At 28.4% G+C, this 16065-nt stretch overlaps 1 protein-coding gene across 1 annotated transcript; it reads right to left on the bottom strand.

The window, feature by feature from the left end:
• Window positions 1-6580: 6580 nt before the first annotated feature.
• Window positions 6581-10265, bottom strand: LOC114191366 (protein SIEVE ELEMENT OCCLUSION B-like). The gene is made up of 7 exons (XM_028080537.2): window positions 10056-10265; window positions 9878-9964; window positions 9368-9801; window positions 9192-9286; window positions 8883-9013; window positions 7345-7803; window positions 6581-7267 (listed from the first exon to the last, which is right to left on the bottom strand). Exons 1-7 carry the CDS (start codon window positions 10257-10259, stop codon window positions 6695-6697), a joined length of 1983 nt encoding a protein of 660 aa, XP_027936338.2. The 5' UTR covers window positions 10260-10265; the 3' UTR covers window positions 6581-6694.
• Window positions 10266-16065: the final 5800 nt, after the last annotated feature.

Genomic DNA, 16065 nt, shown 5'->3' with positions numbered 1-16065 from the left:
CTTACATATGATTTTTTTTTTGTATGATAGTAAGTGATTATTAACTCATAAATCAACATTTTATATAATTAGTGTCCACGCAAAATTAATAGATTTATGCAATAATAGAAATTAATCTTTTCTTGTAGCTATAAAGTTATATTTTTTTAGCAAACACATAAATAATTTGCATTGTTGTGATGCTTGTTTGTATTTGAATTGTATTGAAGTTTATTTAGATTTTAATTAGAATTAGAATTTAGTTTTGACTGAAAAAATAAATAAAATAATTGTATTCTTTTTTAATTAAGTGAGTCTATGAGCCAACCAGTTTAACTCACCATGGCAGGACCGAGTTCAAAATTTTTTGACTCGCTAACAAGTGAGCCAGTTGGATTAACTTACTAAATGATCAACCTATAGTGGATCGAGCCGGACTGGACCGACTTACCTCTTTTGACAGCTTCTAGTATTATGGACACTATTTTTGTCCACCTCTTTTATTTAGGTTTTACTATTTATTTAGTTAACTTAGCAAAAAAAAAAAAAAAAAACAAGTTTCTTCACCGTCTTTAACATACTTGGAACAATTTGCTGCATTCTCACGTTCCTACCTACCTTTATCAGGTTTGTCTTAAAATTTTAGATAGCATCATTTAATTAACAAAATTGGGTCTCTCCACTTTTACTATTTAAAAATAAAAGATAATTTTAATATTTTAAAATGTTATAGTATAATTGTATCGAAAATACTTCAGTCATAATTTTATACAGAAACAATACATTAAATACTGATAGGTCTTTCAAGGAGATTTCATTAAAAAAATACAACATCAATGAACTTAAGTCTAACTTATGTAAAGATTGACACTATTTCTAACTAAAAAAGGAAACAATGGATTTATGTTTTCTATCCCATAAGTTGTGTATTATCAAATGATGATCTTCTTATATACTACAAGAAAATATCCCATTAAAAATCAATTTCAGTGATAAAAAATTGTTAGTCATTTTAGTGACCAATTTACAAAATAAAAAATTATTGATTAATAGAATAGTCACTATTATGATCTTTAAATTGATCTCTAAAATTTAGCTACCAAGGTTTTTACTACCAAATGAATTAGTTTTTAAATTAATCTCTAATCCATTAGTAACCAATTTAGCGACCAATTACAATTTTTTATTCATAATGATAACTATTTTAATAATCAATAATTTTCTATTTTGAAAATTGGTATCTAAATTGATTATTATAGTAACTAACAATTTTTTATCACTAAAATTGATGATTATTTAAGAGTTTTTTTTTTTTTTGTAGTAATATCACCGTTATACTACTATACATCTGCTTTGAAACCATAGCACAAATGAATCTTTCGAAGGGGAAATTAACTGTAGAGATACAACACCAATGAAATTTAACCTCAACTCACATAAGGTATGGACACTACTACCAACTAGGGATGTCAACAGGGCGGGAAGGGTACGAGTAGTATTTTCTCCGTACCCTACCCGTTTGAGAAATATCCGTCCCGTACCCATATCTATATCCATACAGGTATTCATTATGCGGATACCCACATATTTTTTTAATACCCACGTGTACCCGCGGGTATTTACAAAAGAAAATTTTAATATTTAACAACATATTTTACCCATCAATTCAAATAAAAATATAATGCATGACATTTATAAATTTCAAACAAAGTACAAATAACTCATTTAAATAGTGTTGAATGACACCAATTGATAAAAAATAACCCCATTCAAAATTAATGTGTTAATGTTTTAATCATAACTTTTTATTTTTTTAATTTAAATTAGAATATAGCAGGTACGGATATCCATGTGTACATATAGAGCAGTCAAGATGGGTAACCTGACCAAGTCCGGCTCGACCCACCATGGATTGATCAATTAGTAAGCCAAACCAACCCGGCTCACTTATTAGCGAGCCAAAAAATTCTGAACCCGGCCCTGCCCACCACGGGTTGGTGGGTTAAATAGGTTGACTCACAAACTCACTTAATTAAAAAAAAGTACAATTATTTTGTTTATTTTTTAATAAAAACTAAATATAATTCTAATTAAAATCTAAATAAACTTCAATACAATCCAAATACAAACAAAAATAACAACAATACAAATTATCCATGTGTTGGCTAAAAAAAATAACGTAACTTGACCCAAATAAAAAACCCAACTTAACAAAAAACACTTATGTGACCCTTTATGTGCACCAACCCAGCTCACCATGGGTTCAACTCGAATGAGCCGGGGTCTAGGTGGATCGGGTCAAAAATCAACTCGTATTGAAATTTAGAAAAAAGTTTCAACCTAACCCAGCCCGAAATCGTGGTGGGCCGGGTTGACTCACGGGTTCTAATCCATTTTGATAGCTCTAGGTACAAATATTATGATACTCGTACCTGTCTCGTTAACATGCGGGTATAAAAAATATCCGCACCTGTTACCCGCAGATATCAATTTATAATATCTATCTTCTACCCGATACGAATTTTATCCACAAAAATTCATAAATACGAATTTTTTTGACATTCTTAGTTCAACATAAAACCTTAATACAATAAATTTATAGCTCTTTAATCTTATACAATACTCAATAACTTATTCTTACACTAAAAAAAAGTGAATATTTGTGACGATTAAAATTACAAATTTTAACGGTTAAAAACTGTCAAAAATGAAATTTCTGATGGTTTAAAAACCTGTCAAAATTACATATGTCAAAAACAGATTTTGATAAGAAAAATCTAACCGCTGGTATTGCTGTCAAAAACAAAAAAGAGATTACTAGCGGTCAAAAACTACTACAAAATTTACTTCAATTTTTTTATATTTTATCATATTTTGACGGTTAAAAATTATCACAAAATATATATCAAATTTTTTATAGTTAAAAACCGCTACAAAATATATTTTGACAGTTAAACCGCATGACATAAATCAGATTTATTTAAACTCATCTTTCAATCGTTCTTTTTTGTAAATTTTTTAATCAAGCTCATCTTGTATAATTATATGTCAAATCAATATACTTAAAATAAAATATATCAAAGTCTAGTTACACATGGTATTCTAGGAAACTTGTATGTAATTTCAATCAATTTTGTGATTTATTTCATCCTTTTTATTTGATGTTATCTTGTACATGCTGATCAATGTAGACTTTAATTTTTTCCTAGTCTAGGTTTTGCTGCACGTGACGTGATCATGCCTAGCCCATTTTTTCCTTTCTTTTTTCTTTGGTTTGCTTTAAATCATTTACAAATATTAGAAATAATGGTTCATCAGTTGTGTAATTTTATGAAAGAAATATTAAAAATAAAAATCTGCATTGGAATAAGAGAGACTAAAATATATTTAAGAAACTTTTATAACTGAGCATAACTTAGTAATTAAAGTGTATGAGATCAAATATTTACAAACTAGTACCTATACTTTTTAATTACGTATCAAATTTTAAGCAAAGATTGATCGGATGAAGTATGCTCTTGTCTCTATAGTTAGTCTGTTGAACTAGATGATGAAAAGAGGATATTGATGAACTTGTAAAGACATAAAAATGGATGGTGGTTTGATATCAACAATGAAAACAAAAGGAGGAGCTGAAAGAAACAATTTTTGAACGGATGTGTAAAGAAAAAATAATATTAATATTAACAGATAATAACAAATAAAAGACTTTTCCAATATTTTTTTTCTTACCTTAATTAATTAGATGGTTTCCACTTTGGTGGGAAATATTAATTTGTTCTCCGATCCACCATCTATTTTGAAATGTTTCTAAAAGCAAAGAGTATTACAAATTTCATAAAATTTTTCGTATTCTCACTTTTGGAAAGAACACACTTAATGTTGTTTGTTATATTCATTCGTACAATGCTAAATCTGCTTGACATTTTCTAAACTTTGTAATGAGATTTATCTTCATTGTTACTAGTACTAGTTTAGCAGGAGACTTTTCAATTTAAAAAGTTAAATCAAGATCCAATACATCTAAGTAAAATTAAACTTGTTCATTCTAGTCAAGAAAATTCAACCCATTGAAGAGTAGAACAAAGATGGTGGTGAATGAATGTAAAGATACCAGGATAGAGAATACAATTTACACATACCTAATATTAATATTTTGAGTTATAAAACTAAACATAAATATATATTTAATGATAATAACCTACTACATTTTGATATATAAATAAAATTAGTGATGCAATGCAAAATTATTATTCATCATATTTTTGGGCGATCCTACCATGTCTTATAATAATTTATATAATGAACTTCAATTAATCCATAAATCAACTATTCATAATTTATCATCTATGAATAATTAAAATAAAATTATTAATAATTTAAAACCAAGTAACTTTAAAATTTTGTTCACTTTTGATGACAAACAAAATTTATTATCTTAATTTCAAATAAATAAATATTCTTAATTACTATAAACTATACATATTACACTTTCATTAATTTTTAATTTAACAATAACAAAATATATACTGAGAAAAAAAGTACATTATTCATATAAGTAAAAACATTAACTGTAATTGCCCAAACCTATTAATTCCAGTTACACTTATTCATGCCGCTGACTCACGCACGCAGGAAACACCATCCAATCATATTCATTTAATTTCAATTTTGAATTCACACTGAAATTGCAATTCGTATTCAGTGTCATTAGCCTTGATCCAATTCAGGTAACGTACCAGTGGAGACATTTAATATCATTTAAATTTCAATCAGAAGAATCCAATTTTTTTAATTCAGAGAATCCAATCAAATCCCACGACTTTCACTTTATTCACGTAAAATTAGAATGGCAAAATGAGTAAAATTGAGTCATTCCGATGCCTTTTGGTCCAATTCATATTAGGTCTCTTAAAAACAGGCAGGGTCAATCTGTTAAACAAGATAGTTAATAATGATAAATTACTTGGTATAGAATGGACTAACGAGGCTCTATTAGTCTATCATTTTTTTTAATTTATTTTCAAATATTTTTAATTTTTAATTTTTAAAATTTGCTACATATACATACATACAAATGAATATAAAAAGGCTATTTAATCATATAAATTATTTTTTAAACTTTTAATTGATTAGTTAATATTTTTAATTATATAAATTAAAATAATTATTATTTATATGATAAATTATTTTATTCTAACTAATAATTTAAATATAAATTTTAGGTGTTAAAGATTTCAATTACAACATTATTATATACTTATATATTTAAAAAATATAATATAAAAAAATAACCTTTTTTAAAAAAATTAATTTTTAATACTTTTTAAATGAGCCAACAAAATGGGATGGTCTAGACTGTATTTTGAGAGTCAATTAATATAATATAGGGTTCAATATGGTTTTGGTCTCTCAAGTTTCAGCAAATTTTAGAATTAGTCCCTCTTCGAAATTTTATACCAATTTAGTCTTTCATCTTTAGAAATGCGTGAAATTAGTCATTTTTACCAAATTTTGTTTAGTTTATTTGATATTTTAAACGCATTTTATAATAATATTTGAGTTAACATTAAAACGAAAATGTGTCAAACGGTGTAAACAATTCAAATACTTTTATGAAATACGCTTGAGACGTCAGATAAACTTAACAATATTTGGTTAAAAGGACTAAATTCACACATTTTTAGAGATGAAGGACTAGATTGGTATAAAGTTTCGAAGATGGACTAATTTCAAAATTTACTGAATCTTGAAGGACCAAAAACATATTTAACCCTATAATAATAAGTAGTAGCGAACTATATGACATAAAAATTAGAATTCATAAAAAATTTCATATAAAAATTCCTAAAAATATAATTAGGAAGAAAGATCGTAAAAAAGGAAAATCATAAATATAATAATTTGGCTATGATACCACAAGTAAATTAATTTGTAATTTTTTATTCGATCATAACTCTTCCGAGAAAACTTATTTAGAATCTTAAGATTCATCTCACACATTAACACACCTAAGTTATAATACCACACTAATCTTTGATGCATAGGATATTTAATGAGAATGTGTTCTTCAATTTTTGCTATTCAATCTACTTTTCTAAATCTATCCTTTTATATCTTTGGAAAATGATTTTTTGACTACTAAATTCTGACAATTTTCTTTTACAATCTTATGTGTCATTTTTTAAGTGGTTTTCCATCTTTGTATTTTCTTATCTCAATATTCTAAAATTATTTAGAAAATGTCACTTCATGTTGTGAGAAAAAGTTGTCAAAATTTAATAGTTAAAATATCATTCTTCTTTATCTTTCTTTCTTTTCTTACTTCCTTTTTTGATAAAAGATTATTATGATAAAACAGAATCTTAATCCCTTTTATAAATCTACCTTCATCAAGTTAAGTTATAATTTATTTTATTTTATTATAATTTTTCATAATAATCAATCGATATATATTTTATTAAATTACACTCGAACTCATCTAATATGTTAAATGAGTCGCACAAATGGATTGGTAAATGAATTTTTGGATCCACTAGTATTACAACGAAAGCATAACTTCAAACACATTTTTTTTATCTTGATACAGAGAGATCTTTATTTTACTAGAGTAGCTAGCACGTAATCCTAAACGATACGCATAACAGGTGAGGCAAGCCTCTTATTCCCACACACACACACACACGAAGACAAAAACAAGTCACTCCCATTGAATCTAGTAGTGAGTGGTATTGTCATTGTGGCAGCACTTATAGCTGATGAAAATCTCCATAACCCCAGGACAATCTGGGCACTTGATGGTCTCTGGTAACTTTCCTGCAACATTAGGAATCTCAAGCTGAGAGCAACGGTGAGTGGTGGCGGCGGCAATCTTCGCATGCTGCTCTTTGAAGGATAACCCAAAGTCCTTTTTTATTGCAACTTCTTTCCATTTCTCAAACTCCGCCACTGTCTTCAACATTGCAATTCCATAACCACTCGTCACCACCGATGGCCCTTTGCTCAGGAGAGCCCACCCGCTTTCGTTCTTGTAGGAAAGCATCTTTTGAACTTCTTGGGTCACTGCATCAACTGCCTTCTGAACCTTAGTCACAAACAAACTCTCTATGCCCCTCCAAAACCGCTTCACCACGCTTTTGTGTTCCTTTTCCACACAAAACAACTCTATGCAAATCTTTGCCTCCTTTACAGCGGCATCATTTGCAAGGGCACCCGCGTACTTTGTGAACTGTTGGATCCATTCTTTGTCCTTCCCTCCATAGAAGAAAACGTACTTCTGCTCTACCACCTGCTTCATACAACTACTTCACATCATCACATTATAGTTTTGTTTAAGATTGAAGTTTAAACAATTAGTATATTTACCCAGCCGTTTATGACGGGGTGGATGTTGCCTACTACAGAGCCAACCCAGTTGATTTCGTTGTTTATTTGTTGTTCATTGAAAGTTGTGAACGGGAAAGCCCTGGTTCCATGAGCCTGAATCAAATGGAATGCGTTGGAGTGTTGCACCTTCCCTCGAGGGCTTAACACCACAACCATAGGATTCCTTTTGAAGTGCCATTCCTCCTTAATGTACTTGTATCCTGCTATGCTTCCAGAATACTGCACCAGGTACCATGCCATCTTGCTTTTCAAAACCTCGAATTTCTTGCGCAGCTGCTCAGTCCATGCCTCCACAACAGGAATCCACACAATCTTATAATTGTCTTTGGTTTTAATCAAATCATAAACTGGTCGCAGTACTGAAATCTCTTCTTCCGTGATGTCTAGGGAAGAAATAAACAGGTACACGTTCTTTTTACTTAGCACACTCATGTCCACCTACCAAGCGACAATATGAATCATGATTAAGAACTACATACTATAATATGCGTAAATGATTAATACTTGAAAGCATCGTTCATAATGCGTGGACTTTTTTTTTCTTCTTTTTTTTTTTCCATGTAAATATAAGAAGGAAACAAAAACCGATTGTTTTCATGTAAAACCAAAAGGGTGGTAGGTATGGGAAGGAAATATTGTTTTCATGAAAAAAAGAAGAAGGAAAGACCATAAAAATAAAAGTTATGGTAAATATGGAAAAAGGTTTTATTTTATAAACTTTAACAAACAACCACTTTTCATAAAAAAGAACTTTAAAACTTTGTTGCTTTATTTTTATAATAACTTTTATAAAAAATATTATTCTATTTAATAATTTTGTTAACTTTATTAATAAAATATTTATCAAAAAATCATTTTTATTTTTTAAAATAGTCGTGGTTTCTTACTGGAACCACGGGATCATCTGATGACTGTTTGTGCCAGGAAATAATTTAGTATGGAAAAAGTTATTTGACACCATCTTTCCCCAATAACTACCATTTAGTATTTAGAGTAATGGTTAGAAATATACCAAATTTTCTTCTAAATTCACTTATATATTTATGTAATTTTGGTCCCCATCTTAAGAGATAGTTCCGTCCCTTTCTCTGGTTCGTCCGATTATATGCATTTCAACCGGAGATTTGGTGGTCAAAATGACCCTTACTCTTTTATCCTATAATAACTTCGAGCATGACTTAAAGCAAAATTGTCAGAATCATTTTCTTTCTTTCTGATGGACAAATTTCCAGTTGTTTTAAATGAATGATAGAAAGAGGATTTTATAAAAAGTAATTTTTTTATGGAAAAATATAGTTTGACTTTTTTTTATCATTGATTTTTTTAAAGAAAAAATAGTGATATATTAATGAATAAATCACACTAAATTACGTGAAAACGTAAGATGAAAAGAAAAAGAATTAGAGTCTTAATATCGTTATATTTTTTTTATATTTGATGTTTTAAAAATTTAAAATGTGCCTTAAAGTACGTTCTTATTTTCTTAACCAAGTATAACCTAACAAGAAATAACGAACCGTGGTCTTGGTAGCGCCATGAAACAGTGGCTGAGGAGCATTTTTGTTGAAAATCAGAACCTTTAACACTTCCTGTATTTCAGTGGGAGTTTGAAAAAGCTTCCTAAGCTTGCGATAATATTCTGCCTCATCTGAAACAATATAGATAAATCCTCCGGTTAGCGTGTTATTTACTACTCCATGCCTTTTTATTACATCAGTTATGGGTTTGAATCAAAAGCACATATTCTTTTTATCGGAAAAAATAAAAACATGTTAGCTTTAAGGCCAAACGTGAGAAAATAATTAAAGGTTATTTTAGTTGGTGACCTATCTGCTGTCTACAGAGCATGATCTGCTTGCTGAGTTTGGTGAGTATGATGTTGATCTTTTGAGCATAGTGAGACAGTTCTTGTTTGTGGTCTCTAAAACAATGAATAAATTTGAGTAACTACAGAGATGTAGAGAGGAAAGAAGCATTAAGTAATAAGACGTGGGTAACTTACGATTCAGCGATGAGACAATCAATTTGAGTAACTACAGAGACGATGGTGATGATCGCCCAGTAAACAACAACAGGGATTTGCTCTATTGCAAGCCCTAAAGCAGGTACATCCTTTACGTCGTAACTGCTGGTAAGCTTCTCCAACTCAAAGATTACCTGAATCACTTGCAGTGTTGCTTTCACCAAATTGTTGACCTCAGCCATGGCTTGGCGATGCTTGTGAAGCAATGGCACACGCTTCAGAATAGCGACAGATTTGGCAAGAGGGTCTGTGGGTAGATACTGAGCTAGAAGCCAAAAGTGGCTATATTCTAATGCAAAAGCCGCGAGTGTGAGCACCGCTTTTGCATCCCACTCATACTTGGAGAGCTTTTTAAGTATGGCCAGTGTTGTTTTGTGAGCAGTTTCCTCACTTGGGGGTAGCTTGCATGCCATCTGCCACAACAAGTCACTGTGTCATGTTTATGATCTATTATTACTCATCAACATAATGTTTTCATGAATTAATTACCTCAGAGGCAATTTGTTTGAGGGTAGAGAGTGGTGAATTGAATTGGGGGATCTTGTCATCTATGGTCTCCAAGCTTGCATGGGATCCCTGCAAGAAAACGTGAATTAAGTGCATGGATATTTCAATTGAAGGGCACATAAATGTGAAGAAAAAACTTGGAGGAAAGAAGAAAAGTGACCTGCACCACATTGTCAACAATGTTGGTTGAACGTCTGAGAATGTTCTCAACAAGGGTTAAAAGAGAATCCACATCAAATTTTGTGTCACTGTGGACATGGGTTGAGTAAATTTGCTCTAAAATCTGCTCATCCGACATGGTTAGTGGATTAAGCTCATTCTCAGCATTTTGAGGGAGAGACTTGGCAGACATTGTTACGTCCATTCTCAAAGGTTTGGAAGCAAAAGAAAGGATTTTTTGCTGTTGCTGAGTAAGGATTTTTGTTCTATCCTATTTATATCACGAAAACGTGGCTGTTTATTGCTTATTTTATTTTGAGGCACAAATTTAGCTAACATGAAAGTCGCATCTTATCTGAGATTTTTGTTAAGTAAGGCTTTTTATTAGACTCGTGGTATGATATGACTGATACCGTGGTTTTATTAACACTAATTAAGCGTTATGATATGTTTACCACCTTTATTTTGTGCAAAACCATTTTACAATTATTTTTATTGAATAATTTAATTTATGTTCTACTTTAATATTTCGTTTTCAACATGGAGTTTTTAATATATGACGCGAGAAAAAAATTTGCTGTTAAACTAGTTTTCTTCTGATGCATGCAGTTTATCAAGAAATTAAGTATTTTTAGAATGTTATTCATAAATATGTTATATATTTATAAATATATAATTATTTATAATGATATGTATTTATATATATACATAAAGTTTTTTTTAATTTTTTTAAAGTATTTAAAATATCAAAAGAAAACCTAAAAGTACTTTGAGAATAAACTTATTTGGAAAGTGAGTTTTTACGGTTAAAAAGAATTCTTACCTGTTAAAAGGACAGATCAGGTTTGTGGCTATTATGGAAGAGAAATATTTCTTTCTTATCAACCATTTCATAACTTTCAAAAAAAAAAAAAAAAAAAAGTAAATCCTCTATTTGTAAAAGAAAAAAATTAAAGCAAAAATAATTAATATAAACTGGGTATAAAAAATCATTAAATGCGGTAAAGTATGATGATGTAATTATGCAAAGTGTTTCCTTTTACCAATTTTTTTACACGTGGATTTATTCCTGGAAAAGAATCTTAAAACTAGCGACAAAACTGTTAACCATTTCATAACTTTCAAAACAAATAAATTTTGTATTTGTAAAACGAAAAAATAATTAATATTGGGTATAAAAAATTATTAAATGGGTCAAAGTATGATGATTTAATCATGCAAAGTGTTTATTTTAGGAATTTTTACACGTGGATTTATTTCTGAAAAAGGATCTTAAAACTAGCTACAAAACTGTTTTAGCTTTTTATTCACATTTTTTGTTTTTCTAATTTGTTACGGACTTTTATATATATATATATATATATATATATATATATATATATATATATATATATATATATATATATATATATATATAATAGAGTAGAGTATAAGTACAAGTATACTTATGATTTTGTTAAAGTTATTATTAAATATTTAAAAAAATTATTTTATTTTCTTAATTTTATATATTTAAATTTACTGGTAGCTCGTTGTTTCATAATAAAGTTGTGTGTAATTAAAAGTTTACAAATATATCACGTAATTTAAATAAAATTATTCCTATTGATTTAAAATCTTAAATCCGTGATCTTTTGATAATTATTTGTCACAAACCACCTCCTATATGTTACGGAAAGAAAAAAAAGGAAAAATAGTCTAGAAATCATCATGTCTAAATATTGAATTAGGATTGTACATTTGTTTAATCATAAAATAAATATTACTGTCTTGAAATAAAGAACGTGAGAATTTAGATTATCTATATTTGGAGTGGACTGATAAAACTAAGTGCAACAATTTATAGGAAAAAATAATGAAAAAGTACGAGAATCATAAAAATAACTTTTTGGAATTAATAACATTAATTTATTTTGGTTTTTAGTTTTAATTTTTGAGAAAAAAAAATATTTTAAAAATATGTACTCCTTTTTTTTCATTCACATCAATGGTATATATATATATATATATATATATATATATATATATATATATATATATATATATATATATATATATATATATAAAATAATAAAACTTAAGAAAAATATAAAATTTATTCTTATTTAAGGATTATCATCCATGTTCTAAACAATTTTATTAAATTTAATTAGTTATATAAAGGTCAATAAAAATATTATAATATATATATATATATATATATATATATATATATATATATATATATATATATATATAAAATAATAAAACTTAAGAAAAATATAAAATTTATTCTTATTTAAGGATTATCATCCATGTTCTAAACAATTTTATTAAATTTAATTAGTTATATAAAGGTCAATAAAAATATTATAAGAGGGTAAACATTTTCCTAATCAATAAACTAGTAAATAAATTTAAAATATTTTATATAAGAGAAACATAATTGAAATTAGAACTAAAATTTAAATTTAACTCAACCCCACAAATTTGGCTGGTAAGGTGAGATTTGCACCCTACTTATATATTTTAAAATTATCTTAAACATGTTCACATATAATATAATATAATATATATATATATATATATATATGTTCACATATAATATAATATAATATATATATATATATATATATATATATTAGATATTAAATTGTATATATAAGAAAATCATCAAATACACATAGTTTGAGGGAGGTCATCTCACAATCTCTCAAACAATTAAAAACTTTCATATTTGAATGACATAAGGAAAACTTTCCGTTTTCTTTTAGCGAGACCAACCTTAAAGTAGGTAAAATTGATTTGGACTTTCACTTACACCCTTATAACATTTAGTATTTTAGTGTTACCATAATCCATAGGAAGCTTACATTGGGGTAACAATGTCGGCTTGGCCGCTGAATCTTGGGATGACAAAAATATGTGTGTCTATGAGTATCTTTGTATAAAATTCACGACGAATAGTTGGTATCGATAAGTATTTATTACCCATTGATAGTGGATAGTATGTAAATACTCGTTTATAAAGGTGAGTATTTATTACTCATTGATAGTGGGTAATATGTATTTTAATACTCGTTTATAAACAGGTCAGATGCGGATATCATATTTTCTATACCGACAGATACCCATTACCCGCAAAAAGTTAAAATTAAAATTAAATTTATGTTCTATTAAATTAAATTTAATTAAAATTAAAATTAATTTTTAATTTATATTTTATTAGATTAAATTTAACTTAGATTTAATTTAGATTTAGATTTTATTTTACATTTTTTTGTATTTTATTTAAATTTAATTTTAAAAATATATTTTTAAATATTTGCGAGTATCCACATGTACCCACAAGTATTTTTTAAATGAATATCTGCACGGGTAGCAAATGAATTTTTTTGTTGCGGATCTGGTTACAGGTAAGCACTATTTGTGCCCGACCTGACTCATTATCATCCCTAGTCGGACAGTACCGCAGACCCTAAAAAAATGTAGGGTGGGCCGAGATATTGACTCAATTGGTCCACAAAAGCCCCTATCGCATAATGTTCCAAATTAAAATATGGTCCAAATTCTTGTATGAGTGAAAATAATAAGTGTTGTATATGTTTGAATGTGCTAAAATTTAAAGAATTCATTTACATGTCAAAGTATGTATAAGATGAAAAGGTTAGATTATTAATTTATTATTTAACTCCGCAAATTCTTTGCTTAATTTTATGAACTTGTTAAAAAATTTCAATTTGTTACAACATTAAAAATGTTATCATAAGAAATTAAAAAAAAAGAAGGGCCGTGGTTTTATTAAGACTAAGCGCTATGATATGTTTACCACCTTATTGTTGTGCAAAACCATTTTATAGTTGTTTGTATTAATTTTTATTGAAAAATTTAATTTATGTTCTAATTTAGTATTTCGTGTTCAACATAGAGTTGTTAATATATGATGCGAGAACAAAATTGGCTGTTAAACTATTTTTCTTCAGATGCATGCAGTTTATCAAGAAATTAACTATTTTTATAATGTTATTTGTAAATATAATGTTTTATATTTATAAATATATAATTTATTTGTATATACATAAGTAATATTTCAGTGTAATTAATATGATTTTAGACTCTTCTATATAACACTCATTTTGACAACCTAGTGTTATACGTAGAAAACAATGAGCCATTATTTGGATTTGTGGAAAGTGGAAGAGAAGAATAAAAGTTAAATAGGGGAGAGATGAGAAAAATAAAATTAGAGTTGTTTGATTGAATTGAAACAACAGCTTTCGGTAGAGGATAATAATAGGTTGACTAAGTCTTTTGATGCAATTGAAATTAAGGAGGTTGTGGGGGTGTGTGTGTGGAAGTTATAAGAGTCGAGAACTAGATGGTTTTAACTTTAGCTTCATAAAGAAATTTTGGAACATCATTAACAAATATATCTTACACGCAGTTGAACATTTCTACAAATTTGGCAACATATATAGGGGTTGCAATGCATCCTTTATTAATCTAGTGCCTAAACTGGAAAATCTGGTCACATTAGATGAATACAGACCTATTTCGATGCACATACAAATATCTAAAGTCCTATCTAATAGAATGAAAAAGGTCTTGCCTAAGATAATTGATAGGTCCCAGTCTACTTTTATATCTGGAAGAGTTACTGGATAGCATCTTAATGGCTAACTAATGAGACAGTTGAAGACAAAATAAAAAAAGAAATGTGGGTTGGTAGTTAACATAGACTACAAAAGAGCATATAATTCTGTATGTTGGGAGTTTCTTTATTACATGATGGAGAGACTAGAATTTTGCAGACAATGGATAAGTTGAATTAAGAAATGTTTAAAATTTGCCACGATTTTAGTTCTAGTAAATGGTAGCCCAACTAAACAATTCAATCCAACAAGAGGGTTAAGAAAAGGGAACCCTATTGCACCCTTTTTGTTCTTAATAATGGCATAAGGCCTATTTGGAATGGTAAACCAGGCTATAAAGAAAATTTGTATACAGGCATACATATATGTAGAAGAAAATAAAGTCAAGTTTAACCTCCTATAATTTGCAAATGATACTTTATTTATATGTGAAGCAAACTGTCAGAACATCTTAGTCGTTAAAAGTATACTTAGGTGGTGTGAGATGACTTCATGACACAAAAGTTAATTTTTATAAAAGAAAAATTGGAGCCTTAAGTGTAGACAAAAATACTTTAACGAGATACTTACACGTTTTACATTGTAATACAATGCAAATACCATTCAAATATTTAGGTATGGTTCTAAGAGGAAACTCAACAAAGCATTTTTTTTTTTTTTTGCAACCAGTGATTACAAAAATTATAATTGTCCACATGGAAAGGTAGATACTTATCATTTGCAGGACAAATTTGTTTAATAAAATCAGTCATCACAGTCCTGCCCCTTTACTATTTTTCCCTTTTATAAAGCACCGATAGATGTTTGTAAGATTATTAAGAACCTTCAAAGAAATTTTCTCTTGAGCTGAGAACATGAGGATAGAAAGATTGCTTGGATAAGATATCCATTTGTTTAATAAAGCTCAATTAGCCAAATGGAAGTGGAGACTAGACATGGAGGAAGAAAGATTATGGAAGGATATCTTAAAATCAAAATATGGATATTGGAGAGGTCTAAAAAGACATAATATAAAACATTATACATCAAGGTGGTGGAAAGACTTATGTGATGTATGTGATGAAGGAGAGGAAGGAAAATGGTTTAACCAAAACTTAGAGTTGAATTTCACAGGAAAAGTCTTCTAAGATGTAGTATTTTACTGGACGCACGACACTTTAGTGTTTAGTTTTGAGTAATAGGGTCAAAGAACAAAATGTTACACATGTTTTTTTGTTGATTAGAAAGCTCTCAAAATAACTTATAAACAAATTTGAATCTAACATTGGTCTGATGGGAATGAATCCAGGAACGGCCAATGACTACCAACTTAAATAAGTACTTATAAGTGAAAATTCTTAAGGTAGTAACTTTTTTTAGTTGCACTTTAAATATGTAAGA

This window comes from Vigna unguiculata, chromosome 7 (assembly GCF_037176805.1).
Source record: "Vigna unguiculata cultivar grain cowpea cultivar isolate G323 ecotype 2 chromosome 7, ASM3717680v1, whole genome shotgun sequence".
NCBI classification, from domain to species: Eukaryota; Viridiplantae; Streptophyta; class Magnoliopsida; order Fabales; family Fabaceae; genus Vigna; species Vigna unguiculata.
Note: the sequence above shows the minus strand (reverse complement) of the source record. Positions and strands in the feature narration are given on the sequence as shown.